Source organism: Panthera pardus, unplaced genomic scaffold, assembly GCF_024362965.1.
Source record: "Panthera pardus isolate Hobbes unplaced genomic scaffold, ASM2436296v1 HiC_scaffold_7, whole genome shotgun sequence".
In the NCBI taxonomy this organism is placed as follows: domain Eukaryota; kingdom Metazoa; phylum Chordata; class Mammalia; order Carnivora; family Felidae; genus Panthera; species Panthera pardus.
This window is the reverse complement of record NW_026527002.1, coordinates 16,899,425-16,924,635: the sequence shown is the minus strand read 5'-3', so window position 1 is coordinate 16,924,635 and position 25,211 is coordinate 16,899,425. Positions and strand designations below refer to the sequence as shown.

The window sequence follows — 25,211 nt, the reverse complement described above, 5'->3', positions numbered from 1 at the left end:
TGAACCGCATGGCCTCACGGTATTGTAGTTCTTTGCGGATCCAAAATCCTAGCATTCAATGGCCCGGAGAGAGGCTGCAAGACTCTAATTCCCAGAGGGCAGAGCGGTAGCTGCGCCTGCGCACTCCCAGTGAGGGCGTGTATGTCTGTGTGTCTGAGGGAGAGAGAGAGCGAGAGTGAGTGAGTGTGAGTGTTGGGTAGGGTGGTGGCCGTTACGTTCGGGGCAACGGCTACGGCAGTGGAGAAGTAAGAAGAGAAACAACGTCCGGCGCTTCCGCCTTCGCTTAGGAGGAGGAGGAGCTGGTAGGGAAAGGAAAGTGATTCGTCCTGGGCCTGGACTAGACAGAGTCGGGCCGGTGGGTGTCTGGGCTATGAGCCTTTGAGGGTCGCTTGGGACGCGGAGCGAGACACGAGAGCCGAGAGGTATGTCTCAGCCGCCGCCGCCGCCTCCGCTGCCGCCGCCACCTCCTCCCCCTGAGGCTCCGCAGACTCCGCCGTCCCTGGCGGCGGCGGCGGCGGCGGCTCCTCCGGGGGGGCTCTCGAAACGGAGAGACCGGAGAATCCTCTCTGGGAGCTGCCCGGATCCGAAGTGCCAGGCGCGTCTGTTCTTCCCGGCCTCCGGTTCTGTCAGCATCGAGTGTACCGAGTGCGGACAGCGGCACGAGCAGCAACAGCTGCTGGGGGTGGAGGAGGTGACCGACCCGGACGTAGTGCTACACAACCTGCTGCGGAACGCGCTGCTCGGGGTGACAGGGGCACCCAAGAAGAACACGGAACTGGTAAAGGTGATGGGCCTTTCTAACTACCACTGCAAATTGTTGTCGCCCATATTAGCTCGCTATGGAATGGATAAACAGACAGGCAGGGCTAAGCTTCTCCGGGACATGAACCAGGGCGAACTGTTCGATTGCGCTTTGCTAGGTGACCGCGCCTTCCTCATCGAACCAGAGCATGTTAACACAGTGGGCTATGGCAAGGACCGCTCCGGAAGCCTCCTGTATTTGCATGACACACTTGAGGACATCAAGCGGGCCAATAAAAGCCAGGAATGCCTCATTCCAGTTCATGTGGACGGGGATGGACACTGCTTGGTGCATGCTGTGTCCCGTGCTCTAGTAGGCCGGGAGCTCTTCTGGCATGCCTTGAGAGAGAATCTTAAACAGCACTTTCAGCAGCACCTGGCCCAGTATCAAGCCCTGTTCCATGACTTCATTGATGCCGCTGAATGGGAGGATATTATCAATGAGTGTGACCCTCTGTTTGTACCACCTGAGGGTGTTCCCTTGGGCCTGAGGAACATCCACATATTTGGCCTTGCCAACGTATTACATCGCCCTATTATCCTGCTAGATTCTCTCAGTGGCATGAGAAGCTCTGGTGATTATTCAGCCACCTTTCTGCCTGGGCTCATCCCTGCAGAGAAGTGCACAGGGAGAGATGGTCATTTGAACAAACCAATCTGTATTGCATGGAGTAGCTCTGGTAGAAACCATTATATCCCCTTGGTAGGCATAAAAGGGGCTGCTTTGCCCAAATTGCCTATGAATTTGTTGCCTAAAGCATGGGGTGTGCCTCAGGACCTTATTAAAAAGTACATTAAACTTGAGGAGGATGGTGGTTGTGTTATTGGAGGAGACAGAAGTTTGCAGGATAAATACTTACTGAGGCTTGTGGCTGCTATGGAAGAAGTCTTTATGGACAAACACGGTATCCATCCAAGTTTGGTTGCTGATGTCCATCAGTATTTCTACAGGAGGACTGGGGTGATAGGAGTTCAGCCTGAAGAAGTTACAGCAGCTGCTAAAAAAGCAGTAATGGATAATCGCCTTCACAAATGTTTGCTCTGTGGTGCCCTTTCTGAACTTCATGTTCCTCCAGAGTGGTTGGCTCCAGGAGGGAAACTGTATAACCTGGCAAAAAGTACTCATGGACAGCTGAGGCCTGACAAAAATTATAGCTTTCCCTTGAACAATTTAGTTTGCTCATATGATTCAGTGAAAGATGTTCTGGTACCAGACTATGGATTGAGTAACCTGACAGCCTGTAATTGGTGCCATGGCACATCTGTGCGAAGGGTCAGAGGAGATGGGTCTATTGTGTATTTGGATGGGGACAGAACTAATTCTAGGTCCACTGGTGGCAAATGTGGTTGTGGATTCAAACATTTTTGGGATGGTAAAGAGTATGACAATCTACCAGAAGCTTTTCCTATTACTTTGGAATGGGGTGGAAGAGTGGTCAGAGAAACAGTATATTGGTTCCAGTATGAAAGTGATTCATCTTTGAATAGTAATGTTTATGATGTTGCAATGAAACTTGTTACCAAGCACTTTCCAGGTGAATTTGGGAGTGAAATCCTAGTTCAGAAAGTTGTCCATACTATACTGCATCAGACTGCCAAAAAGAATCCCGATGATTATACTCCTGTAAATATAGATGGTGCTCATGCCCAAAGAGTTGGAGATGTACAAGGACAAGAGTCAGAGTCTCAGCTCCCAACTAAAATTATTCTTACTGGACAGAAAACAAAAACTTTGCACAAGGAGGAGTTAAACATGAGTAAAACTGAAAGAACTATTCAACAGAATATTACGGAACAGGCTGCTGTAATGCAGAAACGGAAAACAGAGAAGTTAAAACAAGAACAAAAAGGGCAACCCAGGACTGTTTCTCCTAGTACCATTCGTGATGGTCCGTCCTCTGCACCTGCTACCCCTACCAAGGCTCCATATTCACCAACAACTTCAAAGGAAAAGAAGATCCGAATAACAACTAATGATGGACGACAGTCCATGGTTACACTTAAATCTTCAACAACCTTTTTTGAACTTCAGGAAAGCATAGCCAGAGAGTTTAACATTCCTCCATATTTACAGTGTATTCGATATGGCTTTCCTCCTAAAGAGTTAATGCCACCCCAGGCAGGAATGGAAAAGGAGCCGGTTCCTTTACAGCATGGTGACAGAATTACAATAGAGATTCTAAAAAGTAAAGCGGAAGGTGGTCAGTCTGCTGCAGCACACTCTGCCCACACTGTGAAACAAGAAGAGATTGCTGTTACTGGTAAACTATCCAAGGAACTTCAGGAGCAAGCTGACAAAGAAATGTACTCCTTGTGTCTTTTAGCAACATTAATGGGTAAGATCATTTTAACTCAGATGGTATTTCTTAATTGTGAATATTTTTCTGTTGTCTTCATGAAAAACAATCTGTGATCATTATAAAAACGATTTGATTATATAAATATGTTAGGAAGAGATTATTTTTTTCCTCCTAAATAGATGGATGTTAGCATGATTCTCCATTCAGTAAACATTAGGACAACTAAGAAAGTGAAAGTAGTCCATTAACTGTAACCAGATTATTTAAATATAACTTATTCTCATATTTGTTTAATAGCTTATAATGTATCTATTTAAAGTCTTTTAAAATATTTTCCCCCCAGGGCTGTATTGAGCCTGGTCACTTTGTCCCTTTTCATTTATTTTAAAATTTTCTTTTCCTGCATGTCATGTGATTTCAGGACTTCCTGTTTGATGAATTGCAGTTTCTGGTGTTTATATTCTCACTGCACTCCCACCTAATAGTCGCTGTCCTCCATTTCCTGTTCTTCCTTTCCTAGTTCATCACATTTTTATTTGTACATTAGGATTTGTGTTTAAGTAATTTCCTTGCTCAGTGACTCTTTGCTTTCAAACATATTGTACTATTATCACTCATGAGAAATACAAGAAACAGAGGTGGATATTAATGTGTTTCTTAAGAAGCATTTCTTTTTAGTAATTCAGCATAAATTAAAAATATCAACCAAATATGTAAACTAAAGCTTTAGATGATTTGGGATATGATCCAATGGTGCACTTTTTACATTATTTTTATTTGCTTACTCTTTGTTTTTAAATCACTGTTAATATGCTTTACTAAGGCTGAAAGTAGAGTTAAAATTTATATTACATATTAGAAGAGCCTTATTTTTGCTGAGATTAGAGTTTTTAACTAGAAAAGTGATCTGGGTTTTGATTCTGTTTTCTAAGAGTACTAAGTATCAGTGAGTTGGGCCTTGACCTACCAAAATAAAGATTATTCCTGGCTTGTTAAATTTGGGGGCCTAGAAGTTAATAGGAGATCTAAAAGCCCTGTACACATTAATAACTTGATATTGATATTGTAGATTTTATTTTGGCAGACCTAGCCATCAAATCGGGGGATATGTCAAGAAATGTACTAGGCACTTTGTGTATTTCTATCTCTTAGAGTTTTTAGTTTCTTAGAGACTGCATGAAATATAGGAAAGATTGTGTGATCTTTGGAGTCAGAAAGACCTAGAATTTGAATCTTGGCTCCACTACTTATTAGTGATTCAGGCAAGCTGCTTAACTCCCCGATACTTCAGTTGCCTCTTTACAAAATGCCTTTTGTGGTTGATACACAGGGCAACAGTAAAATCCTCCTAGAACTGTGAAAATCAAATAACATCAGCAAAGAATGGATAAAATTAGATACATGCAGAAGGTAGTTTAAAAACTGGCAATCTCCCAGGTCAAAAACAGGAAAAGAAAAGGTCTTCCTCAGTAGAAGATGAACTCTTGAGGATGTGGCTCATTTCTTATCTAACCTTGGATGCTCAGTACCTAGTATAGTGCCCAGCAGGTTGTAGGCACTCTGAATGTTTTTGATTGGATTAAATAGATGACATTAACATGTCTAAAGAAAGGCTATGTCAGCAGAAATGGAATGGATGGTCAGCACTGAACATTGAAAAAGAGTTGAAAAGCAGAATTTGGCACTGTTTATACACTACTGTACAAAGGGAAAAGATACATCATCTGGGGTTCATGAAAATTCTGGTAACTAGAAAGATAATCTCTAGGGGCTGGAATATTTGATCAGTCCTCACCATGGCCTGGCTGAAAGAACTGTATCCGTTTAGGGATTCTGTATTCATCAAGTATTCTGATCATTCATTTAACTTCCTAAGTAGTGATGTACAGGTGAGAGCATACCTGTAGTCTTCACTTAGAAGACTGTGTTCTCCATTGTAGATAAATAAATTGGCAAGGGTGAGATTATGATCAGTACTGTAAAAGTCTGATTAGCATAATAATATATTTTATAATGAAAATTAGTAAAATGTAGTTCTGGTTTATAATTGGTCACTTTTTGAGTTTAGTTTGAGGTTTCTCAACCTGAATATCTGAGTACTAGACTGTTGACTGCAATGAGTTCAGTAAGGTAGTGTCTTCTTGTTATGATCCCTTTCCTCTTTACCTCCAACATTTATGTTGCTTCCCTTCTCAATACACAAATCTCTTTAAATCTTCTATTCCCAACACAAAATTTGAGCATAAAAAGAGTGTTTTGCTAATTTCATAGTGTAGCACTTGAGAGACTTTCTGCTGTAGTGTACTAAGACACTGCGTGGCCTGTATTAGTCCCTGTATTAAACATTAGTTTTTTTACCTCTAATTTTCTTATAACTGTATTTGAATTATGCAGAAGACATTCTTAATAAAAACTGATGTGTTGGTAAAAATGTCAGTTTGGGGATAGTTATATATACACACAACCTTATGTAAAGAGTGCTGGAGAACTATTGATGTTTAGTTTGGAGAGGACTGGAAAATGGAAAATGACAGGGCTTATTTATAAAATTGCAAATTTCAAAATGCAGAAATTACTTTGTGAATTACCAGATGTGAACTGAGCTGTTATGAAAATAGTTCATCAAGCATTATGCTGTTTGAATTGTTGGCTCCTTCTCATTTAGGTGTAGGCTTAAATACCACCTTAGAGAGGCTTTCTCCTGACTACCTTTTCTAAGGGTTTGAGAGACCTTTGCTCACCACTCTAAGTAGGCCCCCTCTCTCATGGTACCCAGTTCATTTCTCTTATAGCACCTATTACAGGTTTCCATTATCTTATTTGTTGGTTTACTTATTCATTTGCTTACCCCACCGTATTTATTATAAACTACTCAAAGGCAGAGATAGTAGTCTATACATGAATTTATACTATCATACTTTGAAGATTAAGTTAAACATTGATTCTGTTCCTTTCTGTGCTTAGCTACTTTGATATTTTTTATTTTCCTTCATATTTTTCAGTTATAAGATAATATTTTTAAAAATTCAAAGAATTTAAGTGTGTATAAAGTAAAATATGATAGTTGCCTGTAACATTTTTACTCCCCAGAGACTGTGTGTGTGTGTGTGTGTGTGTGTGTGTGTGTGATAAATACATTATTTAATGCTAATGATGCTGCTGAAAGTTGTATGGGCTGGATATACTTTAGGGATTCAGTATAAGGAGAAAAACAGGCATGCCTTTCTTAGAAATGGTTTTGACTACTGATAAAGTAGATACATTTTTAGATGGGAGGATCTGCAAGAAGGGTGGAGTGATGGCAATGGTTCTTTCAGCTAATGAATACCCTTAGGAGTATTTCTAGTAGAAACAGTCCCATGTTCCTAGTTTAAATTTACATTTTGGCCAGTTTATTTTATGGTCATAGATATTGGAGTTCAGAGTTAATGTTTAGTACCTTTGGGCATCTTTAAAAATATAAAGGGGGGGCATTTAAAAATATATTTCATTTCATTACTCAGCCATAAAAAAAGAACGAGATCTTGCCATTTGCAACAATATGGATGAACCTAGAGGGTATTATGCTAAGTAAAATAAGACAGAGTAAGACAAATACCATATGATTTTACATGTATGCAGAATCTAAAAAACAAAACAAAAAAGCAAAAACAGACCCATAAATACAGAAAACAAACTGATGGTCGTGGGGATGGGAGGTGGGCCAAATGGGTGAAGGGGCATGGGAGGTACAGTCTTCTAGTTGCAGAATGAAAAAGTCATGGGGATGAAAGTTAAAGCCTAGGGACTATAGTCAGCGGTATTGTAATAGTGTATGGTGGTAGCTACACTTATGGTGAGTGTAGCATAACCTATAGAGTTGTCAAATCACCGTGTTATACACCTGAAACTAATGTAACATTGTGTGTCAATTATGCCTCAATAAAAACACATAAATAAATTTAATATAGGTGTTAGATTTTCAAATTTGCTCACTTTATAAATTGCAAAGTAGAAACTTCAAATTGCCTTTTTAAAAATCTAGTTAGAAAATTAGAATGACAGGGATGCCTGTGTGGCTCAGTCTGTTGAGCGTCTGACTCTTTATTTCAACTCAGGTCATGATCCTGGGGTTGTAGGATTGAACCCCACATTGTTTATGTGGAGCCTGCTTGGGGTTCTCTCTCTCTGTCCCTCTGCCCCTCCTCCCCAAATAAAAAAAAGATTGGAATGATGAGCTTAAAGCCCACTTTTAACCCCATGTTTTTATTAGTAGTAAAAATGAAAATTTTAAAAATGTTTCATTTTAACATGCTTTTTAAAAATTAAATATTGCTTCTTAAAGAGGAAAAAAATCAGATAAACCAAAAGAAAAACCATCTGTAATATCACTGCCATATATAACTTAGGAGAACTGAAGATTTTTAGGAGGAAGGATTTGAGGAAGACAAAGTTTGGACAGAGATTATTGATGGTGATACAGACTTTTTTCTACATTTATACATACACACAATATGTTGAATATAAATATTTTACTGTTCACTGTGGAGAAACAAATGAATTATAAAGTAACATTGGGGCACCTGGGTGGCTCAGTTGGTTAAGCATCCGGCTCTTCGGACTTCAGCTAAGGTCATGATCTCACGGTTTGTGAGTTCGAGCCCCACATTGGGCTCTGCACTGACAGCATGGAGCCTGCTTGGGATTCTCTGTCCCTCTTTCTCTGCCCCTCCCTTGCTTGTGTGCTCTGTTTCTCTTTCTCTCAAAATAAATACATTTAAAAAAAATTTTTAATAAAAGTAAAATTAATTGAGGACTAACAAGAATATGAATTAATACAATATTTGTTCAATGTTTTACCAAGCTTTTCCTATTCTCCAAGAGTTTGCTTTCTAATGAAATGGTAGAAAAATAATTCTTTCCCTTTTTTGTAAGATTACTCTTAGTAACTTTCAAATAGACAATACAGTATTAACTATAGTCACCATGCTGTACTTTACATTCCCATGACTTATTTATTTGATAACTGGAAGTTTATACCTAAAAGTCTTTTCCTTTGTTTTTGCTGTGATTTTTTTTTATTAGATTCATGAAGAGGTATAGATGGTTCCACTAGTTATATTTTATCGGTATTGACACTGAGGAACAGTTATCATGGTGCTGCTTCAGTTAAGTTTTTCTGAACTTATTTGAGGCACTGTTAAAAGGAAAAACGTCATTTATACTGTTCATTCATGTACATTCATTCAATGAATGTTAAGAATGATACTGTCTACCTAGCACTGTGCCAGGCCCTGGAAATAGAAAGTCAGATAGACCAGTGACCTTTTCCTGACTTTGAAAGGCTAGTTTAGAAGGGGAAACAGAAAAATACACTAAATTACCATGTAGTGTGATGAGGGCTGTGGTACTCATATGCATAGGAGTAGCAAGGAAGGTACCTACCTATCCACCACTCTGAAGAATGCTAGAGAAAGTGACACCTAAATTGAGTTTTAAAGAATATATAGCAATTATTGGCCATTGGGAACCAGAGAGCATTTTGGTGGTGTTGCTTTGTAAAACTCAAGTTAGGGTATGATGTGAGATGTGGGATAGGAGAGAATGCAAGGATTACTCTTATCTGCCATGAAAAAGGAGCTTGGACTTCACCTTATGTTTTTTGGGGAACCATTAAAGGTGCAACTCTGAAGGTATTATGGAGGAGGGATTTGAGAACAAGATTGGAGGGAAAACCAGTTAAGGAGATGGTGGCAGTAATTCGAATAGGAGACAGGCCTGAACCAGGGCAATTGTAGAATTGATGGAGACAAATGCAGTGGAGAGCCATATGATGCTAATGGGGCTCTTGTGCAGAATGTCACAATCCCTTTTTCCTGACCTCTAATTTATTTTTTTGGTTCTATTGCCAACAAATGGAAGTATCTGTATACCAAAGGAAATAATTTGCCTACTTTTTCCTCCTAACCAGTTGTTGATGCCATGGATTTCTGTAAGAAAAGACTGCGGATAGTTCTGTCAAATTTGTAGTAACGCAATTTGACCTCTGGTAGAGGTTTAATATCAATGGAAAGGGTAGGTCTAAGCTTTGGAATGATACACAGGATTCAAATCCTGGGTCTGCCACTTACTAGCTGTTTGATCTTGGGAGAATTGCTTAAACTCTGAGCTTGTTTCTTTTTCTGTAAAATAGGACTTGGTTGTGATGAGAAAATGAAACTGAAGTTCCAGCTCAAAGCTGGGTAGATAATAGAGGTTTTGATTTATTTATCCTTCCCTTAAGCAACAGAGCATGCATACTCAGTGGGGCCACATATTGCTCTCAAAGGGGGTGAATTTGGTTCTTGGGAGATGGAGAGAGTAAAAAAAACTTTAATGAATAAAATTCTGATGTAGTACATAGACAAACAGTATATCTGTATATCTGTAGTATTCAAATGTAATGAAGGAGGCAGCATAGGAATATAGTGTCTTAAAAGGGTCCTTAGGAACAATTAAAAAAAAGAAGGATCCTTAGAGGGACAGAATGAAAACAAGATTAATAACCACGACAATAGAGTTCTAATTGGTTAGAGTTCTGGAATAGTTAAGGAATAGGAATAGTTAAGTTATGTAAAGCACTAAGAAATGTCATTTTTTTTTTTTTTACTAGTATTTAATGGTGGTCAATTCTGAAGATTTCCCTAATTTGAGACCTGTTCAGACTTTTACCAAAAAAACTTAAGTGCTACCATTATAATTTTTTATGTTTTCCAAATAAATTGTATTCTGATATTTTATAAAATAGTACAAAGTAATATTGATAAGTAAATGAAAGGTTATCATAGAAATAATTCATCCAAATGAAGTCTAATGATAAATTCAGCAACCAGAACTTCTACTAGAAGTTATTAACATTCTGTATTTAGGGATTTTATTAATATTAAAATTTTAAATTTGTATGCCCACCCTTAAATTTAGCCATTTTCTGGTAATACTGTATCATTAATGAATGAAGTGTTTGTGTGTAAGTAAATGTTCTATTCAACTGAAACTTTAAGTGCCTGGCCTTTTAAAATTTGCATACTTTAAACTGATGTACTGAATAACTTTTGCCAACTGCCATGCAAATTCCTATTCTTGTTTATAAATGTGGGAAGGGGTTAGAGCTCTGAGAGATTGCATGTACATAGTGATTAAGCCTCATCATCAGTAACCTCCATTCAAAACTCAGACACAGTATAATCTTCTAGTAGGAAAAATAAAAACCTTTCTTTGTTAAGATTAACTTAAAAAATTCTGATCGTACATGTACATTATCAGATGAGAAAATAGTGAAAGTATAAGGAAACAAAAACAACCATTCCTGTAGTTACCAGAAGTAACTGTTACGTTCTTTCCATTCTTTATTACCTTTTTGAACAGTGATTATCATTCTTAACTTTTTATTTGAAACTTCTTATTGAATAGTCACTGTCAAAGGATGTTCTTGAAAAAATATTTTTGTGAAATGGTGATTTGCTTGGGGACATTTTGTGGACTTCTAAAGGTTATTCTAAATCTCTTCAACAAGTCATTTCCCCTCTAAATTTCTATTTAAAAAAGTCAACTTTGGAACAACACAATACAACATCAATTACTTATCTTCAGTCTACCTATAGACTTTTCTCCCTAGCCTCTTCCATCTATTTTTGTTTAGTTTTAAGATAAATATAGAATGTTCTGTATTCTACTTGTTAAAAATAAATATCTTCCTATCACTCTCTCTGTTGGTTTAGTTCAGTGTTGAGAAACACTTTCCTTTGAGTTGGATTGAGTCTTCAGGTATATTTTGTTTCATATGCCCAGTATTGACTCATGCAATTTTAAAGACATTTTTGAATTAGTTTCTACATTTAAAAATAGGGAGAATTCACATGAAAAACCTAGCTTTCTGGCTTCTAAAAAGCCAGATGGTCTTAAAACATTGGACTTACACTCTGCTATGATAGCACTTGGCAGTCAGTGGCTGCCACCTTTAGATAGGTCATGGGTTTTCTAGTTTACCGCAGTCCCATCACTCCATATCATCTCCTTATGTTATACCAAGCTGCATCACTTATTTAGGAGATCTACCTTGCTATCTCTGTTCAAGGTTAATCATTAAGCAACCCTGGGTGGAATTCTTTTGTTTGTTGCTAATACTGTTTGTTTTTATTTTACAGGAGAAGATGTATGGTCTTATGCAAAGGGGCTTCCTCACATGTTCCAGCAGGGTGGAGTGTTCTACAATATTATGAAGAAAACCATGGGTATAGTTAATATATGATTTTATTCTTAGATAATATCTCCATTTAAGCTATTATAAGATTAAGAAAGATCAGATAGTATTCTTCTAAAAGCTATTTCCAGGGCACCTGGGTGGCTCAGTTGGTTGAGCATCCGACTCTTGATTTTGGCTCAGGTCATGATCCCAGGGTCATGGGATCAAGCCTTTTGTTGAGCTATGTGACAGACGCTGAGCCTACTTAAGATTCTCTCTCTTTCTCTCTTCTCTGCCCCTCTCCCCTGCTCATGCTTGCTTTCTCTCTGAAACAAAAAAATTAAATAAAAATAAGGCTATTTCCAGCATTTATTTTAGGTGTATATTCTTCAGCAGTCTGCCTAATTAAAGTGGATTATTCTCTTGATATGGTCAGCTATATTTTCTGCTATAATATTACAAAAAGTCTCCTATCACTTTCTTGCTCCTATTTTCTCATTAAATTATGTATATGATTCTAAGGACAAATTGTGAAATTAGAAGCAGAATTGATTGGGGGCGCCTGGATGGCGCAGTCGGTTAAGCGTCCGACTTCAGCCAGGTCACGATCTCGCAGTCCGTGAGTTCGAGCCCCGCGTCAGGCTCTGGGCTGATGGCTCGGAGCCTGGAGCCTGTTTCCGATTCTGTGTCTCCCTCTCTCTCTGCCCCTCCCCCGTTCATGGTCTGTCTCTCTCTGTCCCAAAAATAAATAAAAAACGTTGAAAAAAAAAATTTAAAAAAAAAAAAAAAAAAAAAGAAGCAGAATTGATTGTAATGCTAGTGACTTTGAGAACCAGATAATAATACAGTATTTTTGTTGTTGTTGTTGTTGTTGTTGTTGTTGTTGTGTTTTGGCTATTCTTATTATATACCTCAGTGTTTTCTGGATTTTAAGAAATAGTTCATTTTATATATTTAACTTCTCATATTGTGTATGCATTGTTTGTAAAGATATATGCAAGTATGCAACTTCAGAGTTTTAAGGTCTTAAGAGAAATGTTGGCAATGTGTGTGTGTGTGTGTTTGGATCTCACATGTTTTTTCAAAGATTTGATGTGAATAATTTTGGCCCCAGACTTTATCACTCTGGCTTTTCTCATTTTTTCACCTACCGGACCTCTGTAGACATTAAATGCACAGTCACTATTTATGGATTTTATCTCTTACACACTTTTTTTCCTTCTTACAAAAACATCCCAACTTGGCTGTTGTAGAAATGTTCAAACATATGTAAAAGTAGCAAGAATAATATAATGAACCCCTGTTAACCCACCACTTGTCTTCAGCAATTCTCAGTACATTTCTATTTACATCAACTGGACTATTTTAAAATAAATCCAGACATAATATAATTTCATCTGTAAGAACTTTAGTATGTATCTCTAAAAGTAAGAACTTTCCTTAAAAAAATACAATACCATTATCACATATTATCACATATTAAAATAATTTTTAAAACATCACCAAATATCTAGTGAGTGTTTAAATTTCCTTGATTTTTGATTGTCTCCATTTTTTTTTTTTCTTTTTCTTTTATTTTATTTGAATCAGGGACCAAAGAATGGCTGGCTTCCTTCCTTTCTCCCTTGATCTTACTTCTTTCATTCCTTTCTTTCTAAGACAGGATTGTTGAAGCATATTTACATATAGTAAAATTCACCCTTTGTAGGTATTCAGTGTAATATGAATTTTGACAAACATATACAGTCCAGTAGCCACCACCACAGTCAAGATACAGAACATTTCCATCATTCCAAAAAGTTGCCTTGTGCTCCGTTCTAATGAATCCCTTACCCCTACCCCTAGGCCCTGACAACCACTGATTTTATTTCTGTCTCTTTATGTTTCCTTTTTTCATTATTGCCATATAAATGGATTAATATAATACAACCCTTTGTGTCTGGCTTCTTTGATTTAGCACAGGGGTTGGCGAACTACTGCTTGTGGGCCATATCAGGCCTGCTGCCCGTTGTGTATAAAGTTTTATCAGAACACAGCCAAAAAGAACACAGCCATACTCACATTGTCTAAGGCTGCTTTCACACTACAATGGCAGAGTTGAATAGTTGTAACAGAGACTATATAGTCTGAAGACATAAAGTATTTACTGTGTTGTTCCATTACAGGAAAAATTTGCCAATTTCTGTTTTAGCTTAATGCTTTTGAGATTCATCTATCTGGTTGCATATATTAGTAGTTCATTGTTTTTTATGCTGAGTAATACTCCATTGGACATGGATATGTCACATTTTTAAAAATCCATAACCAATTGAAGGACATTTGGATTATTTTCAGTTTTGGTCTACTATGGATAAGGCCACCATAAACATTTGTGAACAGGTCTTTGTGTGTGGACATATGTTTCACTCCCCTTTTGTAAATACCTATGAATGGGATTGCTGAGTCATATGGTAAGTGTATGTTTATCTTTATAAGAAGCTTCCAAACCATTTTCCAAAGTAGCGGGATCATTTTTTATTCCTACTAGCACTGCATTGGAGTTCCAGTTGCTCTGTATCTTTCTTTACCAACACTTGGTAGTATCAGTTTTTGTTTTTAAAACGATTTTAATAGGTTTATATTACTATCTCATAGTGGTTTTATTTTTTTAATTTTTTTTTTTTTAACGTTTATTTATTTTTGAGACAGAGAGACACAGAGCATGAACAGGGGGAGGGGCAGAGAGAGAGGGAGACACAGAATCTGAAACGGGCTCCAGGCTCTGAGCGGTCAGCACAGAGCCCGATGCGGGGCTCGAACTCACGGACCGCGAGATCATGACCTGAGCCTAAGTCGGACGCTCAACCGACTGAGCCACCCAGGCGCCCCTCTCATAGTGGTTTTAATTTGCATTTCCCTAATACCCAATGATGTTGACCATCTTCTCATATGCTTATTTGCTTCCTACTTCTTCCTTTGCTCATTTGTTTAAAATGTTTTATTTATTTTTGAGAGATTGTGATTAGGGTAGGGGCAGAGAGAGTGGGACAGAGGATCGGAAGTGAGCTCTGCGCTGACACCAGTGGGCCCTATGTGGGGCTCAAACTCATGAAATGTGAGATCATGACCTGAACCAAAGCCGGACGCTCAACTGACAGCCATCCAGGCACCCCATCCTTTGCTCATCTTTAAATTGGCTTGAATCTTTTTTTTAAGTTGAGTTTTGAGAGTTCTTTGTATATTCTGGGCACACATCATTTATCAGGTAAGTGTTCTGCAAATATTTTCTCCCAGTTTGTAATTGGTGTTTTCATTCTGTTAACAGTATCTTTTGAAGATCAAGAGATTTCAATTTTGATAACCAATTTAACAATTTTTTTTCTTTCATGATTTATACTTTTTGTGCCCTATCCAAACAATCCTTACCTAATTAAAGGTCACAAAATTTTTCTTCTATGTTTTCTTCTAGGGGTTTTTATAGTTTTAGGTTTTATATTTAGGTTTATGATCTATTTCAAGTTGATTTTTTTATATGTCACCAGGTATGAGTTGAGGTTCATTTTTTTATGTATGGACATCCAATTGTGCCAGCACTTGTTTGTTGAAAACAGTATGCCTTGTCCATTGAATTACTTTGGTAGCTTCATCAAAAATCAACTGACCATGGGTTATACACTTGAAAAGTGTATATGCAAAATATAGCATCAGTAAAATTATTTTTAAAAATCAATTGACCATGTATATGTGGGTCTGTTTTTAGATACTGTTTTCTGATTTGTTGATCTATATGTCTCTCCTTTAACAAATACTGTAGTCTTGATTACAGTATCATTATAGTAATTCTTGAAATCAGTTGGTATGAGTCTTCCATTTTTATTCTTTTTTTTTCTATTTTCTAAAAGTTTTAATTTAAATTCCAGTTGACATACAGTGTAATAATTAGTTTCAGGTATACAATATAGTGATTCAACACTTCCATACAACATTTAGTGCTCATCACAACAAGTGCACTCCTTAATGCCCAAACCTATTTAACTCATCCCCCACCCACCTCCCCTCTGGTAACCATTAGTTTGTTCTCTGTAGTTAAGAGTCTGTTTCTTGATTTGCCTCTCCCTCACCCCCCTTTTTTTCCCTTTGCTCATTTGTTTCTTAAATTCCACATGAGTGAAATCACATGGTATTTGTCTTTCTCTGACTTATTTTACTTAGCATAATACTTTTTAGCTCTGTCTATGTCATTGCAAACATCTTTATTCTTTACCAAAAAAATTTTTTGGATATTTTAGGTGCTTTGCTTATCCATATAAATTTTAGAATCAACCTGTCAGTTTCTATAAAAAAAATCTGGGATTTTTACTGTGATTTGTTGACTATATGGATCAAATTGAGGATAATTGATATTTTTACATCGATTCTTCTGATTTCATGAAAACTTTGTATTTCTCCATTTATTTAAGCGTTCTTTAATTTCTGTCATCAAAATTTTGTAATTTTCGGTATACAATTCTTGGAAATCCTAAATATTTCATGTTTTGGGAATGCTTGTAAAAGATGCTTTTTAAAAATTCCAATTTCCTTTTGTTCTTTGCTAGTGCATAGAAAATTGATTTTTATGCATTGACCTTGTATCCTGTGACTTGCTAAATTCACATATTCTAGTAGCTTTTGATCAGATTCTATGGGATTGTCTATGTAGGTTATCATATCTTTTGCAAGTAAAAAAGTTATTTTTTTCCTTTTCAGTTAGTATGCCTTGTATTTCTTTCTCTTGCCTTATTGCACTGGCTATAAGTTCATTGTGGAATAGGAGTGGTGACAGCAGACATCCTTGCCTTGTTCCTGATCTTTGGGGGCAGGCATTAGCATTCAGCCTCTAGGTTTTTCAGGTTGAAGACATTCCTTTCAATTGGTAGTTTACTGAGAATTTATATTTTGAATGGATGTTGAATTTTATTAGGTGCTCTCTTCCTGCATCTATTGAGATGATCTTACGGTTTTTCTCTTTAGTTTATCGATAGGGTGAATTATATTGATTTTTGGATGTTGAGTCAACTTTGCGGCCACTTATTTTGTTGAGTGTTTTGTGACTTATGTGGGTATGATGGCATGTAATTTTTTTTAATGTTTATTTGTTTTGAGAGAGAGAGAGAAAGAGACAGAGCATAAGTTGGGGAGAGGCAGAGAGAATGGGAGAGAGATTCCCAAGCAGGCTCCACACTATCAGAGCAGAGCCCAACACAGGGCTCGATCCCATAAACCGAGAGATCGTGACCTGAGCCAAAATCAAGAGAGACATTTGACCACCTGAGCCACCCAGATACCCCAGAATGTAGTTGTCTTGTAATGACTGTTTAATAAGGGTAATATTGGCTTCATAAAGTAGAGTTGAGAAGTGTTTGTTTCTCTTTTGTTTTCAGGTAGATTTTGTAATAACTGATATTATTTCTTTTTTTTTCCCCTTCAAATTTTTATTTAAATTCTAGTCAGTTTACGTACAGTGCAGTATTGCTTTCAGGAGTAGAATTCAGTGACTTATCACTTATGTACAACACCCAGTGCTTATCATAACAAGTGCCCTCCTTAATACCCATCACCCATCTCTTTCATTCCTCCCCCACCTTCCTCCATCAGCCCTCAGTTCTTTATCATTAGGAGTCTCTTACAGTTTGTTTCCCTCTCTCTTTTTTTCTCTCCCTCCCATCCTTTCATCTCTTTTGTTCCTTAAATTCCATGTATGAGTTAAATCATAATGGTATTTGTCTTTCTCTCCCTGACTTACTTCACACTCTGGCTCCATCCATGTCATTGCAAATTGCAAGATTTCATTCTTTTTTTATGACTGGATAATATTCCAGTGTGTGCGTGTGCGTGTGCGTGTGTGTGTGTGTGTGTGTGTGTGTGTGTTCACCACATTTTCTTCATCCATTCATCAGTTGATGGACATTTGGGCTCTTTCCATAGTTTGGCTGTTGTTGATAATGCTGGTATAAACATTGGGGTGCCTGTACCCCTTTGAGTCTGTTTTTTTGTATCCTATAGATAAATACCTAGTAGCGCAATTACTGGATTGTAGGGTAGTTCTGTTTTTAACTTTTTGAGGAACCTCCATACTGTTTTCTAGAGGATATTATTTCTTTCTTAACTATTTGGTAGAATCCATCCAATGAAGCCATCTGTGCTTGGAGTTTTCTTTGCTGGACATTTTAAACTATGAATTTAATTTCTTTAATAGAGTCCTCTTAAGGTTATGTCTTTTTTCTTGAGTAAGCTTTGTTAGTTTTATTTTTCAATAAATCTATCCATTTCATCCAAGTTATCAATTTTATTGGCATAAAATTATTTATAATCTTCCCTTACTATCTATTTAATATCTGTAAAGTCTCTAGCTCTTTCATTTTGATAAAGGTAAATCTGTGCCTCTCTTGTTTTGCTGGCCAATCCAGCTAATGGTTTATCAGTTTTATTGATCTTTTCAAAGAAACAGGTTTTGGTTTCACAGGTTTTCTCTATTTTTATTTTCTAATAAAGGTAGAATTATTTAAATTTAAAGCTATAAATTTCTCTCTTAACATCCTCCCCTCTTTTTTTAATCCTTTTCTTTTTAACTTTCCATTTTCACTTTATTCTACATCCTGAACTATATTGATACCAGCTAATAGTTTTTTTAAAAGTTAGTATTTAATTAGGATTGATTATGGTGTTTTCAGTAATTAGGGTAAGTATGCAGTGTCTTTCATGCAACTGAAAGTAACTTCCCTCAGTTTTTTGTGTGTGGGAGGGAGGAGGTGGGTGATTGTGGGGATGACTCTTGATTATTTTCTGAATACTTATATGTTTCTGGTTTGAAATTATTTTTAAACTGTTAGCTGTAATGCTAAGACAATTTAATAAAGAAAGAATAATTTTTTCAACAAATGGTGCTGGGATAACTGGATAGTTACACACAAAAGAATGAAATTTGACCTCTACCTCACACCAAATGTATCCACCACCAGAGTATAGGAAGTAAAACTAGAAAACTGTTAGAAAAAAACATAGGCCTAAAACTTTCTGACTTTGGATTTGGCAAAACCTTAAATATGACACCAAAAGTACAAGCAACGAAAGAAAAAAGTAGGAAAATAAAAAGCAAACTTTTGTGCTACAAAGGACACCATCAAGAAAGTGAAAAGACAGCCCACAGAATGGGAGAAAATTTTTGCAAATTATGTACCTGATAATAGATTTGCATCTAGAATATAAAGAACTCATCAGTAAAAAAGCAAATAACTCAATTAAAAGATGGGCAAAATCTGAATAGGTGTTTCTCCAAAGAAAATATATAAACAGCCAGTAAGTACATGAACTGATGTTCGGGTGCTCAGCATCATTAACCAGAGAAATGCAAATCAAAACCACAACGAGGTAGTACTTCACACTCACTAGTATGGCTATAATTAAAGAGGCAGATAATAAGAACTATTGGCAAGGAGATGTAGAGAAACTGGAACCCTCGTACTGCTGGTAGGAATGTAAAATGGTACAGTGAGTTGGGAAAACAGTCTGACAGTTCCTCAAAAGATTTAACATGGTTACAACCCAGCAATTCTACTCTTAGGTGTATAACCAAGAGAAATGAAACTTGTCCACACAAAACTTGTACAGATGGTCATAATAGCACTATTCATAACTGTCAAAAGTGGAAACAACCCAGTATTTCCATCAACTGATGAATGGATAAGTGAGATTTAGTATATTCATACAATGGAATATTATTTAGAAATAAAAAGGAATGAAGTACTGGTATGTACTATATCATGGATGAACCTTGAGAATATTATGTTACATGAAACAAGCCAGTCACAGTAGACCACACATTCTATTATTCCATTTATATGAAATGTCAAGAATAGGCACACCTAGAGAGACAGAAATCAGTGTTGCCTAGGGCTGGGAGTTAGGGAAAGGGGAGAAAATGAGAATGATTGCTAATGGGTTTGGGTTTCTTTTTAGTGTGATGAAAATGTTCTAAAAGTGATTGTGGTAACAGTTGCACAACTCTGTGAATATACAAAAAAACAATTGTACACTTAAAACGGGTGAATTGTATGTGAATTATTTCTCAATAGAGCCATTATAGTTTTTTAAATGTTACCGGTGTTACGTATCCTTATTAGGAAGTAGTTGAGAGCTCTGAAGTAAGAACATCTGATATCAAATTTTGGTTCTACCATTTACTCCCATTACTACTATTTTAAAAACGTTTTTTTAAACTTTTTTTCTTAACTTTATTTATTAAGAGAGACAGGGAGGGAGGGAGAGAGAGAGAGAGAGAGAGCGAGAGAGAGAGAGAGAGAGAGAGAGAGAGAGAGAGAATATCAATCCCAAGCAGGCTTCGCGCTGTCAGTGCATAGGGCTGGAACTCACAAACCGTGAGATCATGATCGGAACTGAAATCAAGAGTCTGAAACTTAATCTGCCGAGCCACCCAGGTGCCCCTACCTGTGTGACTTCTAAGTCTCAGTTTCTTCATTTGTAAGTGGATATTATAATCTAGAGATTGTTAGGATCAAATGAGATCCTGCACATGAAACAGTTAACAAAGGGCCTGGCACCTAATAAATAATTAGCTAATGTTTGTTATTGTTATTAGAATTTCAGCTGGCATTTGCAGAATAATTAAAATTCTTTTGACTACAACAGCCATTTGAAATGGGTCATTGTCAGAAAATTATTTTACTGTTCAAAATACAATTCTAATATTTGTGGCAAAGTTTTACCTTTTTTTTTAAAATTAATTTATTTAAGTTATCTCTACACCCCACATGGGGTTTGAACTCACGATCCTGAGATCAAGAGTCGCATGCTCCTCCAACCAAGCCAGCTAGGTGCCCCTGATCTCTCCTTTTTTTAGGACAGATTTATGTGGCAAATCATTGTTATTATCTGGTGGTCAAAGAATCAAAGTATATCAAGCCCTCCTCACCCCAAAATTTACAACCATATCCTCCAAAAATTGGAACATACTTCTCTTAACTTTTTTCAAATTCACTCTAACAAATAGATGGTTATATCTACATTTGAACAGGAATATTTCCCAATTTAATTAACCAGACTGTTAATGTTCCTAGTCTTTATATTTGGATAGATATTTTAAAATTCATTTGTTTAAGGGGTGCCTGGATGGCTCAGTCGGTTGAACATCTGACTCTTGGTTTAAGTTCAGGTCATGATCTCACGGTTCGTGGGTTTGAACTCTCCATTGGGCTCCATGCTGACAGTGAGGAGACTACTTGGGATTCTTCTCTGCCTCTCTCAGCCCCTCCCTCTCTCTCTTTCTCCCTCTCTCAAAATAAATGAATTAAAAAAAAATTAAAGTTAATTTGCTTAAAGTATAGTAATTTTCCATGCAGGTCTTTATATAGAGATAAATGCAGACATGAACGAAAAATTTAGTTTTAAAACTTGTACAGGTATCTTTATAATGTGTTTGAACTTTGTGAAAATGGACATTGAAAATTGTGCTGTATACATTCTCTGTGATTTGCTTCTTTTATGCAACACTTTTTCAGATTCATTCATGTTGATGGGTTCAACTACATTCATTTTCACTGCCACATAGTATTCTGTTGTATCATTTTAATATTATTCATCTACTGTTCTGATGCATTTTGGGTTTTTTGATGTAAGGAAGAATGTAGCTATAAACATTAGTATACACATTTTTTGGTGTATCCAGTGTGATGGAATTGTTGATATGTGATATAGGAACTTTAATACACTTTGATTCTTAAAATTCAAAGGACTATATAAGTTATATAAAATGTAAATGATTATGCTTAAAGGAGTCACAACCCTTAACATATTTGCAGTGATTTTTTAATACAATTTAAATTTTTTTAATAATATAAAGGTTTAGAAAATATAGAAATGGGAAACATCACCTATAATTTTTAAATATTTATCTTATACATATATGTTTTGGCCAGATTGTAATTATAGTACTTAGATGTGTTTCCTGCTATTCATGCACATTTAACTATATATATGAAACATCATAGTTTTCTTATTTATGTCAGTTATTAATAGCTGGATATTACTTCCATTAGGGAGATAGACCATAATTTTCTTAGCCATTCTCTTCTTGTTGAAAGCTTATTTAGATTGTTTCTGGTATTTTGTTATAAAAAATACTGTGATGAACATGTGTGGGACTATGATTCTTTCCAGGGAGGGTCAAGGAAAAGCATCACAATAGCAGCCTGGAAACAATTACAAAACCTTTTTCGATCTAACAGAGGAATTAAAACTATTGACTGACTGATTATTAGGCAGTCTGTGGTATATGCTTTACATGTTTTTTCATTTAATCCTCAAATCAGTGAAATGAGTAGTATGCCCATCATATATTTACCTGATTGTATTATAATGATCTGTTTGTATCTGTCTCCTAAGAATTACATTTTATTTGAATCTTCAGGGTCTGTTTTAGTTCCTGGCACATAGTGAGACTCAATAGATGTCATCTACTGAAATGAATGTTTGAAAAGTTTTGCCTAGGGTCATCCCTGGACTTAACCATTCAAAATTCTCTTCTCTGCTACCTTTGTTTCTTGTGCCAAGTTTTACAGATCTTTGAGGGAGGGGATTGGTAATAAACTGACTCCAGGGTTGTGGCCTGAAAGGCACTTTTTAGACCACATCTCTGGTTTTAAACTTTGTCTCTTTTTGTCAGTTATCTCTGCCAAAAATGTTCTGTCAAGAGGAAATTCTAGTTGGATTTGTATTAATGGATACTTTACTTCTGCTGAAATGAGTGTTTAAAATTACTATATGTTATTTATTCATTTGCAGTTTCGTTCTTTGGTTATTTGGAATATTCAGTGAGATACATTAGAACCACTCTGTAGCTTTTTTTCAGTGGAGGGAGGAAGAACTATATATTTTTTTTAAACAACTTTTTTTTTTTTTTTAATGTTTATTGATTTTTGACAGAGAGAGAGAGAGAGCGCATGAGCTGGGGAGGGGCAGAGAGAGAGGGAGACACAGAATCCGAAGCAACTCTAGGCTCGGAGCTGTCAGCACACAGAGCCTGACGCTGGGCTCAAACTCACGGACTGTGAGATCATGACCTGAGCCGAAGTCGGACGCTCAACCGACTGAGCCACCCAGGCGCCCCAGGAAGAACTATTCTTAACAACCTACAAAACTGGAGACTACCTAAATGCCCACTAAGCATTCTTGAATTCATTTACCCTACACCTCTGTGTTTCTACAGCACTTACTAATAGTTTCATTCATTTTAAACTAGTTTGCTTTTGCCTTTATATCTTGCCATAAACATACCATTTTCATCATGTGTTGTTGAGAGTTCTGTACTTCATCTTTCTTTTGTTGTTGCTAACATGGAAAATCTTTGGTTTTATACCCCTGTTTTTGTATACTTGGAGTATACTCTGAGTAACAAATTTAAAATGTAGGAATATTGGATAGTTTAAAACACACACATATTTCTTACACGCACGCTGGAAAGAATATACAGTTTTGGAATGCCATATAGTGAGGTCAAGATCCTCAACTAGAAAAGAAAGAGAAGCTGCTTTCAAGTTCTTCTGTTGCTGTATTAGTTGACGATCAGAAGTAAATCGCAGGAGCATCTATAAGTCAGGCTTATTTTGGTGATTGTGACTTACCAGAGAAGAATAAGAGAAGTAACATGAAATATAATTCCTTTTTTAAAGGAATTGAATTAAGATCTTTTAGCTCTTTTTTAGCTTTCCTGAATGTGCTCTCATAATTACTACTTTAACTAGGGGATATCTTATTTTGAAAGTACATATTTTTTTATATTTGTGAAAAGTATGTACCTTAGGTACCATACTCTCTTAGCTGAGAAAACCACTTTTATTCTGGTATTCTGTAATTCAGTAGAATTACTTATGATTTTTTAATTGTAATTCACAATGTGCAGCTTATTTGTGCAACACTTTGCCCTTGTAAGTATTTTTGCTAAGTTTTAAATTTGAGTTTTAGTAAATAAAAATATATTTTCTAACTGCTTTTCTGTAAGCATTTGTTTTACTAATTTTGCTAGTATTTTCCCATAACTCAGTTGTTTGTTGAAGCCCTTTTCCTAACTTTGTAATAGGTTAATGATGGTCTTTAAAAAAAAGAAAAAAAAAGTCCCCTGGGGAACTACAGTAAGGTCTGTTATATTTCTTTTTGTTTAGTAGTATTAAATTCTATTAATAAATACAATGAGTTATTTTTAAATTAGTTTTGTTTTTCAAAACTGATCTGGCTATTATTGTTGCAGATTCACTATTTCAACTATAATGGTCTTTACTACACTTTTTAAGTAAGATTTTAATATGTTAAACGCCTTTTTCCCCCCCTTCTTTAGGTATGGCTGATGGCAAGCATTGTACTTTTCCACATCTGCCTGGCAAAACCTTTGTCTATAATGCTTCTGAAGATAGACTGGAGTTGTGTGTGGATGCTGCAGGACATTTCCCCATCGGTCCTGATGTTGAAGATTTAGTTAAAGAGGCTGTAAGTCAGGTTCGAGCAGAGGCTACTACAAGAAGTAGAGAATCCAGTCCCTCACATGGGCTATTAAAACTAGGTAGTGGTGGAGTAGTGAAAAAGAAATCTGAGCAGCTTCATAACGTAACTGCCTTTCAGGGAAAAGGGCATTCTCTAGGAACTGCACCCAGTAACCCACACCTTGATTCAAGAGCTAGGGAAGCCCCAGTTGTACGGAAGCATAACACAGGGACAGACTTTAGTACTAGTTCCATTAAAATAGAGCCTTCTGTATTCACAGCTGCTCCTAGTAATAGTGAGCTTATTCGAATAGCTCCTGGAGTAGTTACAATGAGAGACAGCAGGCAGCTTGATCCTGATTTGGTTGAGGCCCAGCGAAAAAAATTGCAGGAAATGGTTTCTTCTATCCAGGCTTCAATGGACAAGCACTTGCGGGATCAAAGTACAGAGCAGCCACCATCTGATCTTCCTCAAAGGAAAGCAGAAGTTGTGAGTTCTTCTGTGAAGTCTGGGAGTCTTCAGACTGGCTTACCTGAATCTTTTTCCTTAACTGGTGGCACTGAAAATTTGAATATAGAAACAACTGATAGCTGTGTGGCAGAGGCACTGGGAGCAGCATTTGCCACAAGGTCAAAAGCACAAAAGGGAAATTCAGTGGAGGAGCCTGAAGAGATGGATAGCCAAGATGCTGAAATGACAAACACAACTGAGCCAATGGATCACTCTTGATTTATTTAGAGGCTAATAATAAAGGCAGAATGTTTATTGTGAATATGTAACATTTGTTGGCTGGGCCACATAACTCAATTAGTCATAAAAAATCTTGTACGTATATAATTCAAAGATTATATCTTGTTATTCAGTGCATGACAGCAAGTGTGTGATTGGCAATAGCTTTTAATATACTGCTGCCCAGGCTGGCTCTGAATTCCTATAAATTAGTTATTAGATCTGCTGAGATGAGTTTCTTCCATACATGTGGTTCATTGGAAGTTTTTGTAACTTTAATTCCATGAAAGTCTTAATGTTTCAAACATGAAAATTCTCTTGCTAATGTTTGATTTCTGAAAAGGATGGAACTAGGGGAAAATGAGATTTTGCTCATGTTGATGTCATCAAGGTAACCATTCCACATATTTATTAGAGTGTCAAAAGATTTATGTAAATTTGAAGGTTATCTGAAGGATTTATAGATAGAAGGATTTATTAGATACTGGGATCCTGACATTTCCGTGAACGTAAACACATTCATAGAGATATGTATTCTTGGTGAAAAATATCTTGAGAATAGAGTGTAATGATATAACATTTTGCTGATTTAAGCAAGGCTAGGGGGAAAATATCTATTCTAGAATGATAAAGTCAATGTGATTCAGTAATGTTGCTGTCTGAGCCAACACAGC

The 25,211-nt window shown here is 36.6% G+C and overlaps 1 protein-coding gene across 1 annotated transcript; it reads left to right on the top strand.

The window, feature by feature from the left end:
- The first annotated feature begins 51 nt into the window (after positions 1-51).
- On the top strand, positions 52-24,580 carry VCPIP1 (valosin containing protein interacting protein 1). The gene is made up of 3 exons (XM_019453198.2): positions 52-3,137; positions 11,264-11,350; positions 23,666-24,580. The coding sequence occupies exons 1-3, from the start codon at positions 425-427 to the stop codon at positions 24,535-24,537; spliced, it is 3,672 nt and encodes a 1,223-aa protein (XP_019308743.2). The 5' UTR covers positions 52-424; the 3' UTR covers positions 24,538-24,580.
- Positions 24,581-25,211: the final 631 nt, after the last annotated feature.